General features: G+C 40.1%; 2 protein-coding genes across 14 annotated transcripts in view; one reads left to right on the top strand and one right to left on the bottom strand.

The window, feature by feature from the left end:
- The window catches only part of Pals2 (protein associated with LIN7 2, MAGUK p55 family member), an 80,667-nt gene extending 73,176 nt beyond the window's left edge, over positions 1-7,491 (top strand). For all 13 annotated transcript variants that reach the window (XM_076913349.1, XM_076913348.1, XM_034519142.2 and 10 more), the window contains 3 exons: positions 3,603-3,805; positions 5,581-5,709; positions 7,271-7,491. In XM_076913349.1, the coding sequence (XP_076769464.1) occupies positions 3,603-3,805; positions 5,581-5,709; positions 7,271-7,447 (509 nt within the window). In that variant the 3' untranslated portion in view covers positions 7,448-7,491. The remainder of the gene's footprint in view (positions 1-3,602; positions 3,806-5,580; positions 5,710-7,270) is intronic.
- Positions 7,492-13,164: 5,673 nt separating this feature from the next.
- Gsdme (gasdermin E) overlaps positions 13,165-26,611 on the bottom strand; it is a 57,084-nt gene continuing 43,637 nt past the window's right edge. Inside the window, exons 9-10 of the mRNA XM_034518808.2 lie at positions 25,208-25,281; positions 13,165-17,020 (exon numbers count right to left, since the gene is read on the bottom strand). Of these exons, the coding sequence (XP_034374699.1) occupies positions 16,745-17,020; positions 25,208-25,281 (350 nt within the window). The 3' untranslated portion in view covers positions 13,165-16,744. The remainder of the gene's footprint in view (positions 17,021-25,207; positions 25,282-26,611) is intronic.

Genomic DNA, 26,611 nt, shown 5'->3' with positions numbered 1-26,611 from the left:
CTCCCACTGTCTGTGGGGTTCATATTAATATTCCTTCATCAAGAGTCCCTTAACATATTTGCTATATCCAAAACATCCTTTCACCTGTGACTGCCTCAGGAAAATGGTCTTTCATGTTCTGCTTTAGCAAGACATCCTTTCACCTGTGTGCACTAGCAAACCGTCACTTGACATAACTGACTTTCCAGAGAACTAGAAGTTGCCACTTCACTTAAGCATTTTTCTGGGAAAATAAATTTACTATGTGGGAAAGGAAAAACAATTCATTCCTCCCTAACCTATGTTTCACAACTCATTTGGCTCCTTTTTAGATATACATAATATAGTAGTGTTTAGTAGATGACCAGGACCAGGAGGACTGTGGTCGGGTAAACTGCAAAAGATAGACTACATCCTTAATATTCTAGCATCTGCTTAGGATTCAAGTGAAGTCTGAGAATAAAGTTAAAATTTCATTAAGTGTTCTGTTTACACACTTAAGGAAAACATTCAAAAGTTTCTAATGCTGATTTTGTGCTTAAAGAATCACAGTTGCCGTGTTAAGATCAACTCTGCATACTACTCCCCACTTGATATTCTAGTCTTTCCTCGAGGTTGTTACGCATGCCTTCAGTGCTTAGCTTGTCTGGCTGCTGAAATACTCACCTCTTGTATTTTCACACGCTTGAAGTGTACTCTATTCAAGGAGAACCTTCTCAAAAACCCTACCTAACCACTGAACTTAACGTAGCGCCTTCAGTTACCTAGAGTTTGTGGGACAGCACCTGAATTCTACTTCTCATTTGGAGTAAGATGCTTCCGTTCCTACTGTCTGCTTATTAGAGTATATGTTACTGTGTTTATTATGTATATTAGAGTATATGTTACAGATCTGTGTGTATTTTGTTCTTCTTTGACCTACTACCTAAAACAGGGTTCTGTAGTAACAGGATGCCTGTAAGTATTTGATGATAAATGAATCACCAACATGAGCCTTTCCCACCAAGTCATTACGTCTCTGTATAAGCCCAATTCAAAAACAGGCAAAGGGCTTCAGTAGACACTGAAAATTACAAATAAGTACATTAAAACATGCTCAACATCATTAACCACTGAGGAAACAGTGTACTACTTCATAATCCTTCAGATGGCATCCGGAGGGGGATTACCATAATGGGGTGGAAGAGTTATTTAAGGGATCCAGTTTAAAATGATGAACTCTGGAAATAGATTATGTGCTAATTTACTGGTTGCACAACAGTCTGGATAAACTTTATCCTATTCAGTGGTAGGTATACTTCAAAATGTCTAAACAGTAACTTTTGTAGATATTTTACCATGATGAAATTTTTAATGTGATCAATAGCTTCTATTTACATAAGAATATGAATATATTAAAGTACCATATTTTTAAAAATCTGTTGTTCATTGCTGATGCACACTTATGTCCCTCCCTTGGGTACTTCAGATAAACTGCAGTGAGCTTGGAGGTTACAGTTCCTCTTGGCCACAGAGTGGGATTGCATAATTGTTTCTGTAAGATTATAATACACAGTCAGGAGAGGTTGATGCATTGTGGTAACTTGTTATCATTTTTAAGTATATTATAGAAAAAAAGAAAAGTGTTGTCTGGGGAAAATAAGCTATAAACCCTGTTTTGTTTTGCTCTTAGTGTCCAGACCTTGGGCTTGGTTAACACATGAAGTATTTCTTTGTTGAGTCTTTACTACTGAAATTTAGAATCTTGCCAGTCTTAAATTTCGCTTGTAGGAAATGAAATCTGTGATAAGTCTAAGGAGTAAGTGCTGCCATTCTGCTCTCTTCTGAAAATGAAAAGAAGCTGTGTGGCAGGGGCTTTCAGTTCTCTCTCTCTCTCTCTCTCTCTCTCTCTCTCTCTCTCTCTCTCTCTCTCCCTCCCTCCCTCCCTCCCTCCCTTCCTTCCTCCCTCTCTCTGCCTCCCTCCCTCCCTCCCTCTCCTTCTCTCCCTTCCTTCTTTTTGGTGTGTCTATTAGAGAGTGGAGTTATAGTTAACAATGACTTGTATACATCTTGCTGTAAACTGGGACTGTGAATGTCCTGGGAAGTGATGTGCACACATGCGCATTTACATGTTCAGCTCAAGCATCAAGTTGACAGTTTCAAAGCAGAGCTTCACCAGAAGATGTGACTTTTAAATTAAGTTACAGATAGAGAACCAAGTCCTTGTGTGTACTTACTTGGAAGATTTAAAACTCTCTTGGACGTTTTGTCCTATGACCTTTGAAATTCTACCAACAGGCAAGTTTCAGGACTTTTTGTTGTTGTTGAGTGTAGAAACCATCAAACTGTCTTGAAGATTCTTGAGTAGATTAGCAGAGGACACCTTGTTGTACATAATGGTCTCATTACAAATTAGACCTTTACTTTTGCCTTGAGTTTAAAGTTCTTTTTGTTTTATTCTAAAAGTTGTCTTGGTGTCTTATGCTTGCTACCCATAATTTAAAAGTCTGTTGATTTTTTCTTTATATCACTTATTTTAATTTCACATGCTTAATGATTTGCTCACATTTTCTATTTACTTAAACAAAAGTAGAATTCAGTCGACTTAGGTTCACACTAACCCTAAAATACTACAAAAGTTATTTTTCTTCCTCAAAGCTACTGTTAAATTTGGCAGACTACATCTTTACAAAGATGTAAAAGGTAGGAATAATTCATTCCTAGCGTGGACCAAGTTGTCAGCATGACATGCCTGAAAGCATTCATAGATTTAACTACCACATAAAAGGATTACCTACCACTGGATTTGGAGTTTGAGTATTCACTCTGATTTAGAAGCCATAGGTCAGAGTGGAGAGGCTAATTACCGTAATGATGCCTACAAAATCGAATATTTCACATTAAAGATCATCAGAAAGCAGGAAATCAAAAGGAAGCAGAGGGCTTGAGGAGAACTAAGGACTCACTTGTGGGTAGAATCGCACTGCAGAAAACCGTTTTTATCTAACTAAGAATGGGTGAACTTTGCTCACCTCTGGGTAATCATGAAGAAATGCTTGGCTGGCCAGAGAGTGATGGCACACACCGTTAATACAAGCACTCAGGAGACAAAGGCAGGTGGATCTCTGAGTTTGAGGCCAGCTTGATCTACAGAGTGAGTTCCAGGAGAGCCACGGCTACACAGAGAAACCCTGTCTCAAAGTGCCAGAAAAGAAAAGAAAGCTGTTTAACCAAAAAGGAGGGCTATAATAGAATCTTCAAGAAAAAGGAGACTGCCATTCATATGAAAAAGGCAGCACGAAGACTTCTAGATGAGTATGCTTAAAGTTTCAAGGTGAAGTAAAAATCACGTTTTTGTTATAAAGCTTATGTTAGGAACCATCCCTTAAACATTCTTCTAAATTAGAAATCAACAAGCATTCCTGTTCAAGGGCTATATGGTTTGTGACGTAACTACAATCTTAACAGAAAAGAAAGCTGCAACAATGGATAAACAAACAGACATGGCTGTGGCCCAAAACTTCATTTCCAAAACCAGGAGACAGACCATACACTAAGTGAACCACGCCAAGCTACCCCTGTGTATTCAGTCTACACTTTACAACAATTGCCTTGTGCAAGTTTTCAACCTTATTTCATTCTAGTTACTTCACGGAAACCAAGAGAAGACGAAAAAGATGGACAAGCATATAAATTTGTGTCCCGATCAGAAATGGAAGCAGATATTAAAGCTGGAAAGTATTTGGAGCATGGGGAATATGAAGGAAACCTGTATGGAACTAAGATTGACTCTATTCTCGAAGTTGTCCAAACCGGACGGACTTGCATTTTGGATGTCAATCCACAAGTGAGTTGATTGGATCTTAAAGTTGGTGTTAGTTTTTAGTTCTCTGGGGAGTTTTTGTCTTTGTATGTGGGCTGTGGGAAGTGTGCTTTATCAAGGTAGAAATGTGGCTCTTTCTCAACTTTATTACGAGTACATAGCTAGATACATAAATAAATGTCAATCAGACAACCAATGCTTGGGTAAACCATGTGATTGAACCTGTAGAAGTACAGTATTTACTTGATCAAGTGCATCAAAGTGTTATGTTGGGAAATGTTAAACTTAACTCAGGGTATAAGATAGGAACAGTTAAGTCATTCCCCTTTCACTTTCCAGACACAGGACAGAGCATCTGTTTCACTCTTGCTCGTGGCTGTCTTGCTCAGGTTTCCATCCTGTACACTCAGCCCAACTGCACGCTCCTACTCAGAGATAGGTACATATCTCTTTAGTCATTTCAGTATGCCTTAAGTAAAGTTTGTATACCACAAGGTTCTATTTTTGTTGTTTTTTATATAGATGGAACAGTTTTATATAGATTCTTGAACTTTTTCTTTTTTTCTTTTTTTTTTTTTTTCTCGAGACCGAGTTTCTCTTTGTAGTCTTGGCTGTCCTGGAACTCATTCTGTAGACCAGGCTGGCCTTGAACTCAGAAATCCCACCTGCCTCTGCCTCCCAAGTGCAATTCTTGAACTTTTATTGATTAATTTTGCCCCTTAACAGTTTCTTACATGTGAATAAAGTATTCTGACTGCCTCTCTCTCCTATGCCCTCTCTTATCTCCCTCCCATCCCCGTCATCTTTCCCACCCCCTATTCCTACCAGTAGTAGCATTCCCAGATTTCTGACTTTTGGCTTAGTTTTACAACTCCTTTAGTTTAACCAGGGCCATCTGTGTGAACATTGGATTACAACTATTCACGAGGGCTCTAATTGTGGTGTCACAATTAGAGGCAGTGATTCCCCTAGTCCTTGAATCTATCAGTAGCAAATCATTTAGTAGTGAGGCATGAAGTCCTGAGCCCTCCCACCACCCTGACTGTAGGTGAGCTCATTTTGTGCAGACCCAGTCAGGCCATCCACAGCTGTTGTTTTCTGTGATTGCAATCACTATGTCTTGCTCAGAAGATGGCATTTAAAAGCCCTCCCCACTGTCTTCTGCCTCTTAAATTCTGTTCCTTTCTTCTGCAGTGATCCCCAGAGTCTTGAAGGGGATGGTATATAAATCTCCTGTCTTAAGGCTAAGCATTCATCCATTCATCTGTCACTTATTACTCTCAGCACCTGGTATGGCCATGACTCCATCTGTATTCACCACTGTTCACCAGAAAAGACACTTCTCTGATTAAAGCCAAGAATAGCGTTTATCTATTGCTATAAACATATGTATTCAAAAGGCAATTTGATACTGTGTTGATTTATCTTTTAATGTTTCTTAAAATCTTTCCATCTTTCTCTGTGGAGTTATTTTTTTTTCATTTGTTGGTGTTGCACAGCATAAATTTTGTAGTATGAATGAATATTCAATACTAAGAATTCTACAATTAACAGAGATTATTTATCTGGATCAATTATACCTTCCTTTAAGAGGAAAAAGCAATACCACTTGATTTTACAACAAAATAAATGGGTTGGCGTTTTAGAGAAGAACTGTGTGGAGTGAGGACAAGGAGCATAGGCTATAAATTATCTCCATAACCTTAGGAAAAGACAGACAGACCTCCGTTTACACTAATGACTAGCACACTTCACATTCTAACATTGTATAAACTGGTTTATAATTACTCTTTGCACAGGCACTGAAAGTGTTGAGGACTTCTGAATTCATGCCTTATGTGGTATTTATTGCTGCTCCAGAGCTAGAGACTTTGCGTGCCATGCACAAGGCTGTGGTGGATGCAGGAATCACCACCAAGCTTCTGACGGTAGGAGGCTCTTTCCATGTTAACACCTTTTATTTCCTCTTTTGCTTAATCCCACCTAAGCTAACCAGACTTAGAAAGCCTCTGTTCTATGTCACAGCACTACAGAATGAAAATGGGCTTACTAGATTGTTGGGGCCCACATTCTGCCTCAACACTTTGCCTCAACACTTTTGGGGCTAAGTGCTCTGGTCAAGAGAGAGTGTGGCTCTTGGGGCAAGAGACGCGAAGAATGGAGACAAGACAGGGTGTGATTCAGTCTCTTCTATTTTCTCAAGTCTCCCCTATTGAAGGGAATTCTGAGGTATTTATATACACAAGCAGGAGAACACAGGTGAAAACACTTTACCACGTGCACCATACAGCTGAGGTCACTAAACAGCAAAACAAGCTATGTGGGATAAACAATATATTTATCAGAGTGTGCTTCAGCTGTTATAGGCTTTTGAAAACCAAGTCTTTCATCAGGGTATATGGTTCCAGATGGCTGCAAAGTTGATCTAGCCGCTTTCTACTAAAGTCGGCTCCCAACACTAGATGGAAGTCTACGATTTTAAACAGTATTGTTTTTTGTAATCCTTTTGTCCGTTAATTTAAAACAAATTCTATTTTCTTTTATGAAATGAAAAGAGTCAGTGATGGAATGTGTACACTGTGGTCTTTCCATCTACACCCTGTGCGTTTCTGGGATTTTCTTCCTTCCTTCTTTCTTAATGTAACTGTCATTTGCTCAGAATCTTCTAATCACTCTGTCTGAAGTAGATCTTTTTAAAAGTTTTTGTACCTAGGTATGTTCTCTTCTAAAGTACCTACAAATTGCAGATTTGCTATTTGTTCTTCATCTATCTTTTCTACCAAAAAGCAGGAGCCCTTTCTGTTATATTGTTATCTACTGATTCTGAAACATTGCAAACACGAATGCCATCCCAGTTCATCCTTAGAGAGTCACATGTGAAGGTGCAGTGGGAATGAGTGGAAAGCTTTACGTGCTCACGCACAACCCATCCCTTAGGTCCTCTGCTCCCTGTGCCGTTCCACACCACTTACCGGGACTTGACGGGATGCAAACAGCAATTCCATAGCTATCGTCTATGGGGATGTATTTGCACAGCTTAGACTAAGTCTTCAAATCATACTATTAAGATTATCTGTCTTTAGAAGTGACAGGGGGTAAATTGGCTTTGAGTTGAACAGCCAGTACAAGTTGAGATCCAGGATTTATACAGGCCATGTAAGGTAACACTCTTTTGGAAAGGATTATATAGAACTTAGCTGGGAATCAACTACCTGTCTTGTCTTAGACTCACCTTAATAGTGTTAGGAATTTCACTCTACTGCCAGCAAAACAGAATGTACAGAATACTCATAAGCCATGGAAGTAGATGGAAAGATTGCAACAGGAGCAGATATCTGGTAATACTGCCTTCAGTACTGTATAGGATAGTTTTAAGAACTAGCATCTGAATTCCAACAAATACCCAATTCCCTTATTTTTTTAACTCACTTTAGATCTGAACAAATCGGTGTTTATTAACATGCAAACTTTTTTTAACAACCTTCATAGGACTCCGACTTGAAGAAAACAGTGGATGAAAGTGCCCGAATTCAGAGAGCATACAACCACTACTTTGATTTGATCATCGTAAATGACAATCTTGACAAAGCCTTTGAGAAACTACAAACTGCCATTGAGAAACTGAGGATGGAGCCACAGTGGGTCCCAATTAGCTGGGTGTACTGATGATTCAATAAGATTAACAGTTAAATAAAACTTTAAAACAGTGACTCAAGTAAACCTTCTGCTGGGAGAGCACAGGCAGAGGTGGACGGTGGCTGCCGTATCTAGGCATTTTTACTGTGTAGATTGAAATAACAGTGCACTAGGAGGAATTTTTATATATTTGTGGTTGGGAAGGTGTACTAATATATAATTTCTCTTAATTTTTCTAACTTTTTATGGATAAAACCTTTCTATTCATACCATATAAAGAAATGCGTTCAAGCATTTTGTAAGTTTTGATTTAGTACCCTTATCTTTTTCATCAAAGGAATTTTCAAATCATTCTCTCCAACATTGATCTCACATTTTCACTGTGATAATGAATACTTGAAATAGTTTTGTAATGCTGTCATTCTCATAAGTGGTTAGTGAAGGGTCAGTTATTCTCTTATTAGAAGAAAATAGTAGTTACTGACCTTCATCAAACTCCTTACAGAAGCAGAATTTAAATATCAGTGCTACAGCTAGTCCACTACTATCTTAATCTGTCCAGTGCCACCTCTTATTCCAGAGTATGGCTGTTCATTCTTATTTGTACAGATAACTCAGCTCCCCACCCCCATCTCTCTCTAGTGAATACAGTGAAGAGCAATAGCTTGCACTCTCTATGGGATTATTCTTTTCATTGTGGCAATGATGTGCTGATGCCGATTAATGTTGCATATTAGCTATGGAAGCTCGGGTGGAAGCATGGTCATGCACAGAGAGTGCCTTATCCTGCAAAACTTAACTTAGAGAAAGTTTACTTATTTTCAAATATAAAATTTCAAACCTATTATTTCAGTTTGGTTTTTTTTAAGAATAGTCAGCAAAAATATGCCTGTGCAAATGTTTGTGGTATTTAAAGATGTCTCTAAGCTGCAAGCTGTTTGTTAATCATCAAATGTGATTTCTGAAACAGGAAGTTAGGGTATTTGTTCTCTGTTTTGTCAAAAACCAAATCCATTGAACAGTTTACAAGATTTGGAAATAATTGCCAGCTATTCATATGTATACACACCTAGCATTCATTATGTAATATATACTAAATAATGTTCTATACTCTTTAGATTTCTGTTAAGAAGTACACTGTTTTAAAGATTAGAAATGAAGTCCTTTAGCTGCATTGACACAGCGTACTGATTTCCACGTTCACCTTGGTTGATAACCTCCCCTAGGATTCCTGAATGGTACATGTTCTTCCATAAACACTGACACTTAGTGATGCAACTCATCACTGGACTTAGTTCACCTTAGTTTATATTGCTGCCAGCTTTTCACAGTCAGAAGAGTCACACTTTAAAGGGTTTGGTGCCTAAATATTGATGAGTGTCTTTGGTGACAGGCTCTAGACACCTGACTTCTGATTTTGGCTTTCCCCTTATCAGAGTTATATATCCATCTATATGAAGATTGATGTAGCTATACACAGACATGCACACAAAGGTACTTATATATGGTAAGAAGCAATATTATACATTGTTTTAAATTACTTTCATAATAAAACACCTAAGTTACTGTATTGTTAATAATAGTAATCTGCAGGCTTTTACATTTTAATTCTAGAATTTCATAGCCAAAATTCTTTTTCCTTTTTTTTTTGGGGGGGGGGGCAGGAAATTGTTAACAAAATGGATCATACACTTAATAACTTTGTAAACTAAATGTGTTTGCTAAAATTCATGGATTCTCATAGCAACATGAGTCAGCACTGTATTTGCATGGCTCCTTGTAACCTAGTGTTTCAACACACTGTAATATAAGTTTGGAGAGAAAGTTCAGTGCTTTGCTCACAGAAAATGTGCCGTATTCCCCAGTGTACCTTCATGCTGTCTCATAAAGCCTTTCTAAGCTGCTTTGGGAAAATTATATCAGCAAAGCAGTTCTGTCCATACAATATTTCTACCATCTGGGTCCAATAGAAACAATAGTTACATATCTTTCTCTTGTTAAATATAAAAATGCATAATGTCTGGAGTATCATCTGTACTTAACATTGTTTCTGTTATAAATGGTACTCGTGATTCATCAACATAGCCCCAGTAGATTTCTCCTGATGAAATGATAGTTTTGCTCATTATAATATAGATGCGAATATTAAGAAAAAACAACTCTTTCTCAGTGAAAAATCACCAAATTTGAAACTCAAGTTCCCATCAGAGTCTATAGAAATCATCAGCCTCACACAAAGATTGTTCCTCGGTATTGTGATGAAGGAAATGTAGACTTCTCTCATGGGAAGGGCCTAACATACAGACTTATTTATAATAGCTTTACTGAAGATGAAAGGGCAGAGGTGGTGTTCAATAATTGGTAATAGTTAAAAAAAATATATACACACACATGCATGTGCTTTGGGAAGACATACATGTATCCATAAGTGTACTAAAAGATGAGTGTCTACATTCAGCATTCAGGGCGTGGTTATTTCTTTACAACTAATGGTTATATGTATTATTTTATATTCAAATGTGCAAATGCCTGTAGAAATGATGTCTCTGAACAAGTCCTTTACCCTTAGCCAATGGAGTATATTTAATACCCTATAGTAGAATTTTCACCTTCGGTATTACAGTGCTTTTACTGTACAGTCTCCATTTCTGTTTTTTAGTTAATATCTGATGTCAAATACAGCAAAAGTGTTTGTTTTGTCTGACTTGATCCAGTTGCTGACCGTAGCTTTCTGAAATAGAAATCATCATAAACCACATAGGACTGAACCCTAGATCCTAGAGTCTGCTAGTGTATGGTAAGTTGTAAAACACTGCCTTTAAAGTGGTGATTTGGTTATTATTTAGAAAATAGCTCAAGATAGCAGTAAAATCCAGTAGCAGGACATTGATTATGGCCAAGTACTAATCTAGCCAAAATGATGATTATGCCAGACCTAGTAATGCATGCACCTAGGAGGCTAAAGTAGGAGGAGTGCAAGCTGGAATCCAGCCTGGGTAACATAGCAAGCCCCGGCTCAAAAACAAAACAAAAACGGGCCCAGGGCTATAATTGGCAGAGTATGTACCTAACACATTTGAGATACCAGCAACCCGAGAAATGACCCTAACTCCAAAACAACACTCATTTTATATATCAAGTATCATGATCCAGTGATTGAAGTTAATTGTCAAGGCCACAGAATTAGTTATAATTATTTTAAATGGGTAAATTGAAAATGTAAAAAGTTTGAAACAGTCCTCCATTATACAGAATTACAGGGTTGAGGGTTCTACCTCCATAGTAACTAATCTTTATATTAAATATGGAAAAGGCAGTTCTCAAGTTTGTGTACATAAATAGTTCATTTTGTAAAAACGTGTGTGTATCTATCTATCTATATATATCCATACACACACACACAAAGCTATGTGTATAATATATAACATTCTTACAAAATTCATGAGTAATAAAGCTAGATATATTTGCCCACATGTTACAGCTAGTGTTCTAAGATCTTTAATTACTTTTAGATTCGTAAATATTCTGGCCCTATATAAGGTTCTCTTAAAAGGCTTTGGCTCCACCTTGGAGCTGACTCTAATCCCCTCTCTGAATATTCTATTAACTAGAGAAACTAAGCTCAGAAAATTGTCACTTATTATTAGAATTTAATTTTCTTAAAAAAAAAAAAAAAACAGATTTTTGCATGGAGGACTCTTGGGAAATACTTCCTTAAATTTTCCAGTGAAATTGTGCTGTGATTTAGACTTAAAGATTACAGTGCCCGCCCTCCTCTTGTTCCAAGGGACTTGCTGTGAGAATTCTTATAACATCTGTAATGTATTTGGAGTTCTTGAAAGAAATTTAGTATTTTAAATAATGAGATTATTGTATATAACTGAATATATACAGATTTTTTTCACGAATACATTTAATGAAAAATTCAGCATCATATTGGTCTTTTTGTAAGTATATGTGGTATACCTGAAGAAGATGATAATTCTCTAGTTTTTTAAGGTAAGGTTATTTTTAAATTGTATTCTTGTTTTAGCTTTTAAAGTTATATTCTTTTAAAAAATATTTATCATATTTCCATCTCGTTACTTTGAATCCTGGAGGGACTTTTGAAAAACTCAAAGAATCACACATCTTTAGTGGACTGAAAAACGAGAGAATGGCCGGGTGCTAGTGTTACACACCTTTAATCCCAGCACTTGGAAGGCAGAGGAGGTGAATCTCTGAGTTCAAAGCCAACTTGGTCTACAGATCAAGTTCTGGGGTAGCCAGAGCTGTTATACAGAGAAACCCTGTCTTTGAAGGGAAAAAAAGTGAGGGCATGATGCTCTCTTTGCTAAGGTAAGCACAGTTGGTTTGGACCACTTGGGGAAACATGACAAGAATGTCTTAAAAACTCGTCTTTTATGATAAGAGTAAAAATAGTTGTACTGCTTCTGATGACTAAGATCCTCCTGCTGACATTTCCTCTCCCTTTACCTTCTACATGTTAAGTAAGGTAATACTGTCTTCATCTTAACTCTGAGGGGTAACTGATTGTGCTGTGGTAATGAGGCTTTGAGACTACTTATTAAATGTGTTCTCTCCCCGAGGTTGTCTCTCCTTCAATCCCTCCCTGTAAAGTCGCCTCATTCTGAGGTTAAATAGCAGATGGTGAACTGTTCAGGAATCCATCCCCAGCATTAAGAGAGCTCCATGATGTATGTAGCTGCAGTCTGGAAGACAATCTGGTCTGCCCTTCAGTGGTCCTAATCCAGGAACCCTAATGGAATCCTGTTCCAAGTCCCTTGCTAGTCAGGCCACTCACTAAACAAAGGCAGTTCAAACCCTCTGGCGTACCTACATTAGAATGGACTGATCTTAGCACTCTGACGCTTCCTTTTTTATCCTTGTACCTAAAACTGACACAAACCTTGATTTTACCCATAGTGGGGAGCTTTGTAAGCACCTTTATCTTCATTAGTGTACCCCAAAATCTAGAAAATACCTCTTTCTGATTGCTCACTGGCTTGTGGCTAGTAAGCTGTGTTGGGATAACAGGCGGCCTCAGGACACAGGTCAGAATGGTCATTCTTTCCATTCAAACTGAATTAACACATCTGTACTTAAGGTAAATGCCACTTATAACTTGGAAGCTGAATGTTTCTTATATATAAAACTATTGCTTTTTAAATCTCCTGACATAAATATTCTCACTACCATGGAGCAGAGATGTCCTTGGGCTTAAGCCCGGGCTTTGCGTATGCCAAGCATGCCCATTACTGAGCAGCGGTCCCAGCTTTCATTTCAAAAGTCAGAAATAGTTGTCTCTATTGTAATTGAGCCAAAGGCAAACCACAAATAGGCAATATATAAATGTGATAGGATATACCTCAAATCTGGCTTTCCTGTACTAGTCAAAGTGGACCAAGGACTTGGGGGAAACTTAAATCTAGGAAAGAGCATTGGAAATTGTTCAGCTGAAGAGGCCGGGACCTAGAGATGGAGCACTGAAACCTGCTGTACACAAGGCCTAGGCACATGCCGACATCTCAGAAACAAAATCCTGTCTCAGCTATATTAAGCCAGAAGCCATTACCAATTAAGACATGGTTGTATCTTATATAAGAGAACTGGTTAGTGGTAACACTGCTAGTAAGCATAGTCCAAGAGAGAAGTACCTTAGTCTTTCAGGCAGAACCAGTTTGATCCTGTCCTGTTAAAGAAGAAACGTGACTTTCCAGTGAGAAATCACTCTGAATGCATCAAAATTAATAGAGGAAAAACTTTAATAATAGCATGTGTCTGGTTCTCATTAATCACAAAGAGGAAGCAGCCTCAGAAAGTTTTACCAGTGTATACAGGCCTTAGGCCTATACATTCCACGTGTGCTGCCATCCTTTACTGTCCTTCAGGTCTTGACTGCAGAGCCACGGAGGCAGCTGGGAGATTCATACAGCAAAGACACGACAGTGTTGATCTGTTGGCTGGTTGTTTCCCAGGGTCATCTTGTCCACTTTGCAGAATTATGCTTTCCCTGATAAGAGGACAGAAACTTCTTGGCAGATCAGGATTATAGGATAGCTATCACCCTGTACCACTCCCTTGAGCCACCGTAGAGACGGTATTCTGATATTGGCATAGGCTTAACTGCTACTCAGTCTTGGTAAACAGGCTCAACACTGAAACTCAGTTGTGTTTGAGGAACAAACTTTTCCCTGTTGTTTCTAACAAGCGTGGTTAGCACACTGCTTATTTTCGAGTTCTGTGGAGGCATTGCTCCCTTAGCTAAGTCCGACTTTGTGTAACTTAATACCTACTAAGCAAGTTTATTAGTAAATCCTTTATAACATTAAGGTTGTTGTTTCATGGTTCTCTTACATCAGCTCATACACATCAGAACATGAAATGCAAATTTCACTGTATGTCATCTTAAAAGGACTGATGCTGGTTCCTTTTTCTTCCCTAACGTTGATTTCTTACAAAAGAATAAGCAATAGTTAAAGTTGCTATTGCTGTGATGAAACACCATGACCAAAGCAACTTGGTAATGAAAGAGTTTATTTGACTTACATTTCTACGTCACAGTTCATCATTGGCTAGGATAAGAACTCAAACAGGGCAAGAACCTGGAGGCAACGCTGATGCAGAGGCCGTGGGGGAGTGCTGCTTACTGTCTTACATGGCTTGCTCAACCTACTTTCTTTTAGAAACCAGGACCAGCATCCTGGGAATAACTTCCCATAAAGGGCTGGGTTCTCCTCCATCAGTCAGTAATTAAGATAATACTATACAGGCTTGCCTACTACCCAGGCTTCCAGAGGCATTTCCTTCATTGGGGTTCCCTCCTCAGATGTCTGTGCCAAGTTGACATAAAATTAGTCAGCACAGTGTTCAGCAACAAGTGAAAATTTCTGCAAGTTACTTTGAATTGCCTACAAGTAGTAGCTGATGTGACTGACCTGCTGTGGGAAGTTTTAATACCCACCACCCAGTTCATTGTTGTACCTCTTTTTTCCTAATGGTTAGGACCTAACAGGAACACACACACCCTCTGAAGTGACTGTGAGGAGTTTTCAGTAGAAGACAACGTGCTTATAAAAGTCAGAATTGGCCAAGCTGCTCTAGTAACTTTCTGATGAGAAGGTTTAAAAATAAAAGTTAAGCATGCCTGCCTTCAAAGTATCAGTATTACTACTTTCTGCAAAGAGAATCAGCACTGCTGTCCTTGTGTCTATTAATTTCCTATAATATAATATGGGTTGTTTTTTCAGAAACTCATTATAAACCTTAGAACATATTTCCAAATATAGCTTAAAATTATTGCAATGTTCAGTTTGTGAAACTGCACATTCCTGGTAAAATACTTTTGTATGTAAAAAGAACTATTTGCTGTTGAGAAATTTGAAGTGTTTTGTTTATAGGTAGACCTAAGACAGAAAACTGCATGATACCACATTAACTGCTTTAAATGATTTTTTTTAATTCCCTGATGTAATTTTTTCCACCTAAATAGGGCTTCCCTATGCTTCTGTTTCTATCCCAGCCAAGGTTTGTTGGTGCCTTTTGTAGTAAAGGTTCTCAGAATTGGGAAGATTAAAATACAAAATCCAGAGACAGAGACTGTTTAGACAGCATGAGCCACTATAGCCACTTCTCATGTGACCCATCAAGCAGACCTGTTGATTGTATTTTATACTAGGCCTGCAGGGAGAAGGCAGGGACTCATTAAAAAGTGGCTCTGTGTACAGGAAGCCTTGGCAGAAGCCCTTTGTAATTCTCTCATGCTGGTTTTTAGGATTCCATAACTCACATTCAGGAACATGCTACTAAAGAAAGACTTGAGTCTTTCTGATGTTTCCAGGAGAATGGTTTATTTTTATTATTTGTGTGCGCACACACACACACATAGAGGCTAGAGGTATCTTCCTTTATGCTTTCCAGGGTTTGGTTTGGTTTCCATACTGCAACTGTATTGACTTCAGTTGCATGACTGAAACTGAAGCTCTGGTTGGCTTCTGGTAAGCCAGCAAACCCATACATTGGCCTGTGTCTGCCTTCCTGTGCTGGCAGTGCAGATGTGATCATGCTGCTTGGTTCTTCATGGGTGCTGGAGACCCAATGCAGGTTTTCATGCTTGTACAAGCACATACCCACTCAACAGTCTCCCTGGCCCTTTATATTCATTTTCTATATTACATGATCCATCTTCAGGGTTCTTTTTTCCCCAATTAAAAGGATAGTAAAAAAAATTCTATTTAGAATGCAAAACTGGAGACATGTTTTGTCTGTTGTACCAATCTCCAAGTGTCTGAATTATGCTGAGCCACTGCTGGGTTTCTCCTGAATCTTGACATGCATTCCCATGTTTTTCCACCTCTAGATTCATATTATATGTTCTGTTCATAGCTTGCTCTTCATGCCTGATGCCTAATAGACAAAAGATAAGGCACCACCAACAGCACAAGTACACATGTTGCATTTTCCTTCCTAATTTATGGTTAGTTCATAAGCAGTGTTGCTGGTTTTTAACTTTATAACTTGTGTAATAGGCAGCTGCATAAAGCTGAATCTCATTTTTAATAGAAATAATTCACTTTATCTTTGTTACTCTTCCTTATAATCTGAAGGTGCCACATGAATGAAGTGGAGGTGAAAACTATATGCTAACATGCATCTCACTGCTGCTGCCGCCCAGGGGCATTAGGTTTGATCAGTAGTAACAGATGCTCTCAGTGGAATCAGGAGGCTTGAGGAGACTGTCCAAGCCTGCTGAAGCAGAAGGACATCAAAACCTAATGAACAGCCAACTGCACAGTTCAGAATTGCTTTTGATAGAAATTGCAACATGTGACAAATTCCCAGAATGCATTGGAATTCCCCCAGACATAGTATGTTCATTAAAGCATAACAAAGTCAAATAAGAGGAATATACTTAAATTCTCATGTTGAGGTGGGTCAGATTAGATGTTCTCACTATAATTGTTTTATATACTCAGGTAGCATTTCTAGTTTCCCAGTTACCCAGTAGTGTACAGCATAACTGAAGGATAGGAAGGAAATTGCTTCCCTGTAGCAGTCACAGCTTCAGATGAACTTTGAAGTAAAATCTGAGACTCTTCTGGTTTTGAATATCAGACATGAGTGGAAATAAAGTGGCAGGTGGTTCTTCCCTCAGTAACTTAGGTGTTGTCAGCACAGTAGGCCTCTGATGGAAAAACCTATTTACAGTGCTTGCAGCCATTCACAGTGTGGAGAAGACACCACCCCTGATGTACATCGGAATTCACTGACAGACTTAACCTGCTTGGGCCCAAAATCCCAGAGTTTTTTCTTAATCCTGAAAAGTAGCTAGTCTTGGCCAGTAGCATGTACTTCTGACTGACAGAGATGTTCCTCGTGCTCTTTGCTTAGAGTGCAGAGCCCACTTAGAGTGATGTAAAGAATAAGCGGGAGGATGCAAGAGTCCTTCAGGATGGTGGCTTTCGCAGAAAACTGTATCCTCTCCAGGGCAATGTCAGCAGAGGCAAACAAACGCCGCACGATACCAAACCTCTCTGTGTCTCTCAGAGGAGCCAGGGTGGGGTCTTGAAAATCACATACGCTGCCATCAGACAGAGCATGGAGCTGAAATGACAAACAAATTCCCTTCAAAATGTCTCAGAAAATCTCAAGTTAAATACCTTTCAAAGAAATTCCCAAATAGAACAGGAAAACCATTAGATGGAACATAAAGATACATGTTCCATCATGTCAGACTTTAGGCCTGGTTTTCTCTTCCTTGCCTGTGTTCCTGAATCCACACACACCTAGATCTATTAGCCCAGTAAGACCAGCATGTGCCTTTCCTCTCCCACATGTAAGGGTTTATCTGCCTCCACTGAAAACGTGTACATTTTTATGGGATACATTATGGAAATTCAGTACATGTATAGAATCTATAATAAATTATGGCAACAAGAATTTTTGTCTGCACATACCATTTTGTGTTGAGCTTTCTGGACTCAGTTATTTTGAAATAGCGGTAGTTGAACTGTCACCACCATGCTAAGGAAGGTCCAGCAGTGTCCTCCCTCCTGCCTGTTTTGAAGCCCATTGCTTAGCGTCGTCTCCCCTCTCCACTGCTTGTGGAGTTTGGTGGGTCATCATTCTACTCTGCTTTTCCAAGACATTGACTTAGTATCTCCAGAGCTGCAGAAGAGCATTTGTCCTGTTTCTGACCTGTTACATTTAATAATGAACTCTAGCTCCAGCCATGTCTCTGCCAGTAAACAACAGGCTTTCGTTTCTCACACGTATATACTGTGCATTTATCTGCATGCTCCTTGCCTCTCATCCACTAAGGAACACCTGGGTAATTGTCACATTTTAGCTTTGTGAATAGTCTCAACAAACACTGGAGTGTACATCTATTCTTGATGTAATAATTTCTTCTCCTAGTAACTTTCAGCAATTTCACCAATTTTTAATGCCTGGAGGCCCCTCCATTCTGCTTTCTATAATGGCTGTAGTCATTACATGCTCTCCAACAATGTGTGAGACTTTCTCTTTCGACACCCTCTCTAGCATTTCTTACATCATCTTGATGATAGTTATTTTAATGAGAGTGACATGCTCCTTCACTGCAATTTTGATTTGTGTTTCCATGTTGATCAGAAAGAGGGAGGGAGCATTTTTTTCATGTACTTGCTTGCCATTTGTGTGTCTTTTAAGAAGTATCCATTTAGATTTTTAGCTCATTTTAAATTGTTTTTATGGTCTATAGCCTTTTGAGTTTATAGTATTTTCCAGATGAATCCCTTGTCTGAAAGTTATTTGGAAATACTTTTGTGGTGTATTATATTTTGATGTGTTATTGAGTTCAGTTGGTACTATTTTATTGGGAATTTTGTATGTGAGTCCACTGTTGTCTTGTGTTTTTCCTCTGGGTATCCAGATAATGAATTTGTGGTGGTCCTTCCATTTTAATTTCTAAACAATGGAAGCAGCGTTGGAATTGTTCTTTATTCATTGTTTTTCTTGTAAAGCTGCCATAGCCCTGGACTGTCTTTAGATGGGAATTTCAGTTATTGTTCCTGTCTCATTATTGGCCTGTTTGTATTTCATATTTCTCTTGATTCAGTCAGCTTAGCTAAATGTATCTGTTCTATTGTAGGTTTACCAGTTTTGTAGCATTGTGGTGTTGCAGTCATTCCTTGTGATCCTGTTTCTGTGGTGTAGGTAATGTCGCCTTTCATCTCTGGGTCTAAGTCTTTACCCAACCACCAATGGCACCTCTACCACAGCCGCCACCACGACCACACACCCCCCCACATACACACACACAGAGACACACACATACACAGACATACACACAGCCTACCCTGAGGATAATTTGTTTTGACAATTTTGTTTGCCTTTTAAAACACCAGTTGTTTTGTTGATCTTTTGTGGGGTTGTTTGTTTGTTTGTTTGTTTTGCTGAGAGTCTCTCATTATGTAGCCCTGGCTGTCCTGGAACTCAGTATACAGACTAGGCTAGCCTGAAGAGCACAGAGATCTGGCTACCTCTGCTTCCCAAGTGCTGCAGTTAAAGGTGTGTGTTTTTCTGCTGTGATCCCTGCTTTTTCTACATCCTTGAGTTGCAGCAGTCAGTTGGCTCAGCCTCTGTTGTCTGGTGTGTGTGTTCACTGCTCTGAACTGCCGCCCACTGCTCCTTTTTGGTATATTATGCTTCAATGTGTTTCTTTCCTTTGTTTTTAGGGTTTCTCCAGTTACCTGTTAGTCACTAGGAACATGAATTTTTATAATTTCTGGGTTCTTTTTAAAGTTTTACTCTCTTATGATCTAAAAAGATACATAGTATTCATTCTTTCTGTGTAAAAGTGGACTTTGTGGTAGCGTCTGGAAATCTGTGAGGTCATGGGTTAGCTGGTGAAACGATTGGGTGAGTGTGTGTGCATAGGTGGGTTAGCCAAGAAGGAAGGAGCAGTGTGATCGTTGCTTTATTTTTTACAAGAAGAGAGGGTACTAGAGTGTCTGTCTTCAAGAATAGTAATGATTTCCAATGAATATTTCTTAAAGGAACAAAATATGTATGAATGAACTCTTCAATAGAAGCAATAAAGTAATAGCTATGAGTTATTGTGGCAATGGCTAGCACCTCCATCATTTTCAAGTTTTTATGACAGAAAAAAAGAAATCTCTTCCAGGCTAAACTGCTGTAAAGAAAAGATTTTCAGTGCAGGAACATCGATTTCTGTTTTCAGTTAGACATTAAGTATTTTGAGCCTTTGATTTAATGTAGAGCTAAATGTGGATGTGCAGAAGCTTTATTCAGTACATAGGTGCTCAAAAAGATCCAGTTATTAGTGTCTTGTATATACCGATTCATTTGTAGTCATTGACTTTAAGACCTTTATTGAGAAATTAGCCCGGGGAGCTGGAAAGATGGCTCTGCAGTTAAGTACACTTTGTTCTTGAAGAGGACCAGATTTGGTTCCTAGCACACACATGGTGGCTTTTGATCCAAAGGATCTGACTGCCAAGGGAGTCAGGTATATGCTAGACAGACAGACAGATAACACACTCATCACATTTTAAAAAAAAAAAAAAAAGTAAAGAAAAACTAGCAGAAAAGTTCACCCATGAATCGGGTGGGGGTGCGGAGGTCACCGATGCAGACTTTAGAACAATAATGGAGGGCTACTGGAATTGAGACTGAACAGATGGGTGATGCAGCACGTGGTTAGTGCACAGACAGGCTCCTGCACACCACCTGTAAAGAGTGTGCCGCCTGTGAGCACACTACTTTTACCTTAGCGGAGGGTGGGGCAGGTTCTGAAGACCTAGTGGGGCCTTGATAGAAAGACTTCCTCAAACTTCCTTCTCTTCAAGACAGTTGTTCCTAAAAGCTCACCCACAAAATAAGAACATCTTATTTGTCCCTCAAAATTGTTTGTTTAGTTATACCTCAGTATCTGGCAGCCCTGTGGAGCACCTTTCACTGACTTTAATTCACAGCCTCTATGTAGTCTGTCTTGTGTCCTCTCTTATTCTTGATGTAGTAGGTTTTAATGTGTCTTGGCTGGAATGGATGGAATGTGGGTAACTGCTCTTTCTTGACTTCTTTGTATATTAAGTCAACTCTTTTAATCATCAGATTTAAGAAAAGAAAAGGAAAAGCACTGAGATTATGTGTGACCTAACATGCTCTAGGTGAGTGGCACATGCTCTAGTGAGAATGAGTTCGCTGCTGCTGGCAGTGACGCTGCCTGGAACTGACACATGCAGATAGTCAGACTCGGGTATTTCTTCAATTTTGTGTCTAGATGGTGCTGCTCATAGTAGACAAAGGGAGGTCCCTAACTAACTGTCTTCCCCCTCAGCTTTCATGTCTCTGGTTGTTTTGGTTGTTGAAATGGCAGTGTTGGATCTCCATATAACCTCCCTTCTGCATCTGCTCCTGGACTTATCTATTTGTGAATCTATAGTGGCTGTATTCTCTCTGGAGTTTGTTTTTATTTAAAGTCCACTTTTCAGCTTACTTTTGATTTCCATTTGAGCATTTGAGTGCTTTTTTTTTCTCCTTTTAGTACACATACATTAGTAAGTGGATATCTTGGGTGTGTGCAGCGTATAGTTGAGTGTAGTAGGTGTGTTGATCGGTTGTGTTTTAAGGTGGAGTCTCATGCAGCCCAGCTTGCCCTTGAAGCTTTCTGGGTAGCTTCCCAGTTCTTAGGATTACAAGTATTCACCATGCCCAGCTCTTTCACTGTTTTTTTTTTTTTTTTTAAATCCATTCAGCTAGTCTGTCTATTGGTTGATGAATTTAACTCATTTACATTTTAAGTCATTACTTTTTTCTTGTTTTGTACAGTTTTTATTTACCTAGCACTTCCTTTCATGGTTTGGTAATGCCCTGTCATGCTGAGGTGTGAATGTATGTTTATTGCTAGTGGGTTTTATATATTCACATACTTTGGTAATGGCAGCTAATCTTTCTAGGGTGGTGTCTGCTCCCATTAGTATTTCTTAAAGGGCTGGTCCAGTGGTCGTGAATTCCCTGGGTTTCTGCTTGTGTGAGATCATCCTGAAAGTGAGGAGAACAAATCCTCTTCATTTTTTAAAGGCTGAGATGTCCTGGTTGACAATTACTTCTTTCAGTGTTTAGAGTGTATCGTGCTGTCTCCTCATGTCCATGGATTCCTGGGGGACTTGTTTTGCTTTTCCTTTTCTCTGATTCTTTGTAATCTTAATGTGCTGACTATAATATGTCTGGTGAGGACACACTCCACTAATTAGTTTAGTTGGGGGTTTAAGTTTCTTGTGTGTAGATATCTGTGGGTCTTTAAAGATTTGAGAAATTTTCAGCTATTATTTCATGAAACTAGCCAGCCCTTTTGTCTTCCTTGACTGGTAACTGGACACATTATCCTTAAGTTCTGCTGTCCTTGGGCTGCTTGTAGCCATATGTCACAGCCTTGTGTATGTTATTGCCTTGACTGGATATGTGAGCTCCAGAATTTGAGTTTTTGTTTTTTTAACTAAGATTTCTAACTCGGAATTTCTCATTTATATCCTGAATTGCTCTTTCTTGCTTCTTTGCATTATTTTGTTTCTATTCTCTTGAATCACATTGCGTTTCCCTGGGATCATTACTATGAACTCTTCAAACTTCTCAGAGATTATTTTTAGAAAACAGTGATTCTCTTTGGAGCTGGCTTGTTTTGTGTATCCTGTACATCTGTGGAATATCCAATATTTTGAGGCATTTTCTGTAGGAATTTTTTTTTGTTGTTGTTTAAATGTCAGTTGACTAGATTCTTGGGTTTCAGCTGCACATGAGCTCAAAGGAGTAGCCCTATGGGGCACCTTATTTGGCTCCTGTCATGAGAGTCTACGAGAACATCACTCATCCTGTCTACAGTAGTTTCTTGAGGTAGGGCTTTGCAGTAAGCATAGGCTCCCAAGCGCGTATCCAGCGGCTATGAAGTTGTTGGTATGAGGTGCAGAGTTAACCCTAGGTCTGTGCAGTAAAGCCTAGATCATACTAAGAGTTGTGGGAGATGCTTGGGTCTATAGCACCAATACCCACAATTCTTGAGCCACAGGACAGAACCAGACCCATTCCCTGGGTCTTGCCAGATAAACACTTCTGGTAACCATAGGAATTGAAACATGAAAGAGCTCTTCCCTAGTCCATGGGGATAATTAAGGTTGCTGAGGTTTACCTACTTTTATGGGGGTCTGAGATCCGGACAGTACCTTCCCGAGGGTCCAAGAGATAAGCACAAGTTTACTCTGTACCAACAGCCCTAACCCAGTCAGTGGACTATGGAAGACAAGTTCCTTGGGTTATCTCAGTAGTTCTGGTTTCCATGCTTGGAGGGGCAGGGCACAGGGGAGAATTTATCTTTGTGTTACTAGGTTAATATGCATAGTATAGGTTTGCCCTCTGATGTCTGCAGTCTGAGGCTACAAAACAAACAAGGTGGAAATACACCTAGGTCACGCAAAGAGTAATCTATGGGGAGGCCAAGACGTGTGGCATCATTTGCCATGGAGCTGAAGATTATAGATGTGATCTGAACTACAAGGCTGAGTGGGGCTAAGGCTGTAGACAGGAAAAATTCCAAGTTCCCACTGTGGGTGGGTACAGATGCCACTGGCAGTGGGATCCCTGATCACTGGATTCCTGGAATTATAAGACACGGCTGGGAACTTGGTCAGCTCCTGATAGAAAGGTGCCAGCGAGGCTGGCATTAGAGTGCAGCTGCAACCCACAGCCTCCAGGTGAGCTGTCTGGTGAGGAGGGGCTCCTCTCCGTGCATGTGGCTATGGTACTTCTGAGCCTGAAGGTGCCACCTCATGTGGGCACGGGACCCAAGCTTCTGACAAGGTCAGAGTCCTGCTGATTGTGGGAGGCCCAACTCAGGTGTCCACTCTCTTTAGAGTCCTGTTTACATAAGCTAGTTATTTAGAATAGACATAAAGCTATGAGTACGCTGGCTTCTGCAGTTACAGTTACAGGCTTAACAAGATGAGGAGGCCTACTGCCATTTCCTATTCTTTTTCCCAGGGTAATGTCAGGCTTGGTGAAGGGTATATACAACAGGCTCCCTCATTGTTTAGAGTTCTAGTCACTTTTTTTTTCTAATTTTAAGAGTTCTGCATAAGGTTTTTTCTTTGCTCTGTGGCAGGCACACACACACTACCACCACCATTTGGCCATCCTTGGGTTGTTTCACTTATTAATGTAAACAGCAATATTAGAGTTTCTTGAATATTTGAAGGAACTCCAGTGTAGATACTGTCATTTGTTAATTGTGTTTCCAGCTCCAAGAACCTTTGCCTTTGCAATTCCTGACTTGGAATATTTTCTAGATTTTTCTACTGATTTTTCTACCAGTTCGCAGTAAATGGTTAGCATATCTGACTCACCTAAAACCCATCAGGAAGCAGAGTTACCTGGGCTTTCAAACAGAAGTGCAGATAGATTGGGTATCCTCTTTTAAGTCAGTCACTCGAAGTATATAATACTCCGTGCCTGCAGGAGCCTAGCTCTTTTGGAGAACCCCAGGCAGTCTACACATGTTACCTAGATTGCCTAAGGGCACCTAGGAAGATCTTTTTAAGAAACATGATTTGTCTTTGTTGAGCAGCCTTCAAAGACAGGCTAATGCATTTGCAGGCTGCTAGTAAAAAGGCAGAACTCTGTCCATCCACTTTGGAACTCCAAGTCTGATTTCTGCCTGGTCATGGAACAGCAGCCAAGGTCAGTACCAGAGCTGACTGTAGTGTGAGTTCATTAGGGCCTGGCTCCTTAGCACAAGTTTCTTCTTTATATACTTCCTGAATAACTTCCATTGTTCCCTAAATACTCAAGAAACAGCCTGGAAGTACTGAGCAGAGCACCCACTGCCACTAGAGAGAACAGAGCGCTTTTGCTCATCCCTGCATACAGTTAGGACAGTTACATCATTTCTGTAATCAAACTAGCAGCCACCACCCTCAGCTGCTCTCAAATAGGCTAGCATGCCTCTAAATAGTTGAGTGTCCCTTAGGACACAGAGTCTGTGGTCAGTTCGGATGGCATCTGGCCAGCTGTGTGATCAGTACCTAGTGGACTTAGCTTCTGATACCTCCTCCATATAGAACAACATCCAAGACGACCTATTTGGTTGCTGTTCCCAGAGAACATGCAGAACATAAGTAGGTCCTGTCTAGGCATGGCCAGCTTAGTTCTATAGGATAGCAGTGGGCCCTGGCCCTATACCAGACCTTAAAATAAGTGACCCAGATATGCCTTTTCCCAAACACAGGTTGTGCAAGAGTAGCTGGGTGATAGGCTAGCCTGTTGCTGGTTCCTCTACTGAGTGCCCTCTCTCTAACTTGAGAACTTAATTCCACTCTGGGGCTAGACTCATTACTAATCACTTGCTCTTGCAGTGACATTTCCAGAGAGCACCAAGCTATACTGGTAGAAAATTCCGAGAGAATGGAAGAAGCTATGTCTCCTCCAGTCAAAGCAGCCCTGAGTTCTTTCTGGCAAATGTGACACAAAGCAGCTTCAAATCATTCCACAGAACTACAGTGATCAACAACAGGTTGCTGGGCCTGATTGTACCAAGCTGATGCCCAAAGTCTCTTTGCTAGCCAGTTCCTTGGACCAAACACTGCCTTGGACCTCAGAGCTCCCACAGCACCCATGTGTTAGTGATAGCCTCTGCTTACGCTGTCTCAAGCTGAGAAACAAGAGCTTTACCAGCTGGATAGCGCCTATTCCTCATCCCCTTTCCTTTCCACCCCACTGCCCCATTCAAAGGTTCCTTACCAAATGGCACAGCGAAGGAATAACGTGGAGCTTGCAGCAAGTCCCCAGGAAAACTGTGGCATTATCTGGCATTTCTGTAGAAGACATGCATTCTGGTCATTTTCACTGTCAAAAACAAGTTTGTGGAAGCCACGCCCAGTGGTGCATGCTTGTAGTCTCATCATTTGAGAGGTCAGGCAGAAGGACCAGCCTGAGCTATTCAGTGAGCCCTTGTGTTACAAGGAAAGCATTGAAGCCACACCCTGATGCCTAGTGTGTATTTCAGTAGCTTGCTACTGCCAGTTAGGGAAAGTAAATGTAAAAAAGAAAGAGTGTAGTCACATTTGAAGGCAGTGCTGGTTCTCAGTGGGATCTCGGGGAATCCAGTCACTAGAGGATATTCGTTGACATTGAATTCGCTAGTCAGAAAGAAGGGCATGAATTCTGGGAAAGGATACTTGAGTAAAATAAAATCTATGATGGAGTGGTTGGAGCCCTTCTAGGTAACCAGGCTGTGTTTGATTTTCTGGGACATATTCTTGCTACGAAACCCAGAATAGCCTTGAATATGCAATTATTCTGCTTCTCCCCAGTACTGGGATTTATAGGCATGCATGATAACACGCAAAATACTCTGGGTGTACCTCTATATCCTGTTTGTTCTGTTCATTTGGACCACTACAGAGTATGTAGGAGCACATGTCAGGCCACTGCACAAACATGAAGGGCTCCATCATGCCACCAGTCCCTTTGGAAAAGAAAGCTCCAAGAGGAGTAGTCAGTGACATGACAAAGCTGCTGCAGCATTGTGAGAGGCTGGAGCTACACCAGAGGCCCTGCCAGTTCCCCGCCCTGCCAGAGGCAATGGGAATCAGTGCCATGCAAGCCTCTATTAAATATCCTAGTGTAAAACAGCACTCCTCTTAGAGCTGCTAGGTCACATAGCATAGTGACCACTCATGAACTCATGACCACCTGCATCTATTAGCATCTTACAGATGACATGTCATTGAGCCTGTGACCCAGAGAGGACAAAGGGACATGAGGGGAGAGGCAGCCTTGTAGGTAATCCCAGCAGAGAACCTCAACACAGCCTTCCAATGTGATCATACACCTGCCTCTAACAAAGCTCAGTTTCCTGTGTTCTGAAGGAGGCCCTCAGCCTACTTCAAAAAGATGAGAATAGAAAGCAGGGCTGAGAAGGGCACATCATGTCAGCCAAGCACTATCTCACCCACATTTCCACCCCTTCACCTTCCAGAGTACCTTTTGCCTCATGCAATTACTCCTGCATCCCTCATCCCTAGAGAGATGCTTACCCAGAATTGTGAGCATGGCACAAAGACAGCTCTCACCCTGATGCTTGTCATGGGCCAGACATTCTGTACCCTCCACTAACTGCCTGAAAGATAGTGTAAGTCTGCC

The sequence above is a fragment of the Arvicanthis niloticus genome, chromosome 15 (assembly GCF_011762505.2).
Source record: "Arvicanthis niloticus isolate mArvNil1 chromosome 15, mArvNil1.pat.X, whole genome shotgun sequence".
Lineage (NCBI taxonomy): Eukaryota > Metazoa > Chordata > Mammalia > Rodentia > Muridae > Arvicanthis > Arvicanthis niloticus.
Note: the sequence above shows the minus strand (reverse complement) of the source record. Positions and strands in the feature narration are given on the sequence as shown.